Source organism: Monoraphidium neglectum (genome assembly GCF_000611645.1).
Source record: "Monoraphidium neglectum strain SAG 48.87 unplaced genomic scaffold scaffold02195, whole genome shotgun sequence".
In the NCBI taxonomy this organism is placed as follows: domain Eukaryota; kingdom Viridiplantae; phylum Chlorophyta; class Chlorophyceae; order Sphaeropleales; family Selenastraceae; genus Monoraphidium; species Monoraphidium neglectum.
The window spans coordinates 1-2,747 of record NW_014011433.1 but is presented as its reverse complement, the minus strand read 5'-3'; the positions used below and the strand labels follow the sequence as shown (position 1 = coordinate 2,747).

The following is a 2,747-nucleotide window of genomic DNA, read 5'->3' as shown; positions in this document are numbered from 1 at the left end:
CCCGCCAGCAGGGCGGCCTGCAGGCTGGCTGCAGAGACCCAGTCGGGCCGCTGGCGTGCGCTCTGGATTGAGGGCGGAGCAGCAGTGATGTATGATGTTTGCCGAGGAAGCCAGCCGCACTTCAAGGCACCAGGCTTCAAGCTTACGTGTGCATGTCAAGAATTATGAGGGCACCCATCAAAGTACCCTTTGTTGCTGCCAAAACGGGCTGTTGCGGATCGGGAAAGTTGTCCTGGTGCTGCAGCCGCTGCCTGTGCTGCCACCGCCGTGCACACACCTGCTTCCATGCCGCAGGCAGCCGTGTCTCATGGGCTTGCGCCGCCTGGTTTGTGACGTCCGTCGCCTGCGGCATGCCAACAGCGCCAGTGTTTTGTGTGAAAGGTACAGACACAAGATCGTCCGACCAGGCCGCACCAGCTTTCTCCTACGGCCTGACAGCTGGGGGGTTTGCCACCCGTTGAGAAGCCAAGGTTCTCTCTTGTAAAGCATTTTCCCCCTCGCTACTGGCAAAGCATTATGTTATGTGATGAAATGTGTACGCAAGGTGAGCAGCATCAGCAGCAGGCTCGCATTGAGTTGTTCGCAACAACAACACCTGGCACACGGTCCGCCACACGGCTGCCGCCTGTCCGCTCGCATCACTCGCACCTTCCAACCGACAGAGGACGCCGAGGGCTCGCCACCCTGCAACGCCGAGGCTGCCGCGCCCACCTGCTGCCGCTGCCTCAGCTGCGTCCTGTAAGCGAGGCGCTGCTGTGCACATGCAAGCGCCTGCCGCTGCTGCACGCTCGCGAGCGCATGCTGTTCGTTGCTAAAAGCTGCCGTGTCAGCCCCTGGGTTCTTTGGGGCTCCGGCAACCGATGCCGCGGCTGCCTGCGCCAGGCGCCGCTTGATCCAGGCCCTGTAATCGACCGCCGCGCCGGAGCGTTTGAGCTCTTCGTACTCGGCCGACAGCTGCGCCAACAGCGGCCGATTGGTCACCAGCACAGCCAGGTCCATTTTCATAGCCAGCAGCTATGAACGATGAGCTACATGACTACCAGTGACCTCCAGAAAGGCCATCGCGTGCAATTCTTGAGCGCGAGTCAACAAGCGATCTGATATGTCAGGGACCAGCAAGGCGTTGTCAAGAGATTGGACCTTTTCTGTCTGGTGTCGTAGTTGCGCGTGAGGCACTGGTGATCTCATGAAGTTCATTGAGCATCTGCGGCCAACTCTTCAGTGAATCGCATCTGGGCCACTTGAATGACCACCACAGCACTGCTGGGCAGCCTTTTGAATCGTGCCTGATGAGCTTTGCCATGAGTCAGGCAACTTGGGCCAGGATGCTGCAGCACACGCCAGGTCAACGCTGCTCGGCGGTGAATGCAAGCAGCCGCCGCTTGCAGCATTGCATGCTGACGGCGGCATCAGCTGCATTCCTGAGCCCACCACCAGCTGAGCTGGAGGCAACGCGCCTCCCCCCTCTACAATTAGAGCGGCGACCTGCATGGCGCTCTGATTCACATGGCGATAACTGCACCTTTCAAGGGTCATATGACAGCCGGTCATTGGCCCCCAGCCGCAACGGCCAGCTTTTGGCGCCCCTCGTACAGGCGTCCCCGCAGCCCCGCCATCTCCCCCGCCGGCGCCCCGCCCACCACCTGAACCACCGCCGCGGCCACCGCGCCCAAACCATCCGCGCCCCCGGCAGCTGCGCCTCCGCCGCCCTCGCCGCGCGCCAACAGCGCCTCCCTCAGCGCCGCAAACCCATCGTGCAGCAGCAGCTCCGCCCACGGCTCCGCCAGCCGCGCGGCCAGGTCAGCACCAACCTCTACCGGCTGCCGCCCCAGCACTGCCGCGCCGCCGCCGCCGCCGCCGCCGCCGCTTCCCTGCGCCGCCGTGGCAAACGCCTTGGCCTGCTGCTGCAGCCCCATCCCCTCGGCTACGTACGAGATCGGCAGTCCAACGAGCGCCGCGAGTGCCAATGTGCTGACCGGCGAGCCCGCCCTCGGGCCAAGCCACGCCGCCTGGCAGATCTCCCCATTGCCATCAATCACAATGCTCATCACGCCGCCGCCTGTCTGTGACACACTGCCGCCCGGCGGCGCGCCCGACCCAACGCCGTCCCCTGCTCCATCCACGCCCTCCACCGGGCCCGCCATGCCGGCGGCGGCGGCTGCGGCACCGCTAGCGCCACCGCCACAGCAGCTGATGAGAGAGATGCCACCCGGCGGGGCCACCAGGGACGGCGCCGCCATGCACGCGCCCCTCGCCGCGACGGCAAACGCCCAGCCGCCAGGCAGGGCGCACGCGGCGGCTCTCGCCGCGCCGAGGCGCGGCAGCGCGTCAGCGCTCGCGCCGCCGCAGCCGCCGCAGCCGCCGCAGCCGCCGCAGCCGCTGGGGGCTGCTGCGGCGTCTGCCGCGGCTGCGACGGCGTCGGCCAGGCGGGCTCCAACCTCTCTGCTGCTGTAGTGCTCCAGGCAGACCTCGGGCACGCGGTAGCGCCTGCGCCGCAGCGGATGTTGTCATTGTTGCAGTTTGGTGATGGCTGACAGTCGCATATGACGGCGGCGATTGAGCAGCAACAGCACCACGGCCAGCGGGACCAACCAAGGCAGCAGCACCAGCAGGAGGAGGAGCAGCAGCAACAGCAACAGCACCCACTGCCTGGTAGCGCCGCCCGGAACGCCCAAGCGCTGGTGCTCCACCCCTGCCCCGACCCCCCCCCCCTCAGCCTGCCCAGCACCCCTGATCCCCCCTCACTC

At 66.2% G+C, this 2,747-nt stretch overlaps 1 protein-coding gene across 1 annotated transcript; it reads right to left on the bottom strand.

Annotated features, from left to right (window-relative positions):
• Positions 1-1,547: 1,547 nt before the first annotated feature.
• On the bottom strand, positions 1,548-1,916 carry MNEG_10136 (hypothetical protein; the record flags this gene model as incomplete). Its single annotated transcript, XM_014041390.1, has 1 exon — positions 1,548-1,916. One exon carries the CDS (start codon positions 1,914-1,916, stop codon positions 1,548-1,550), a length of 369 nt encoding a protein of 122 aa, XP_013896844.1.
• Between the last annotated feature and the right edge of the window lie 831 nt (positions 1,917-2,747).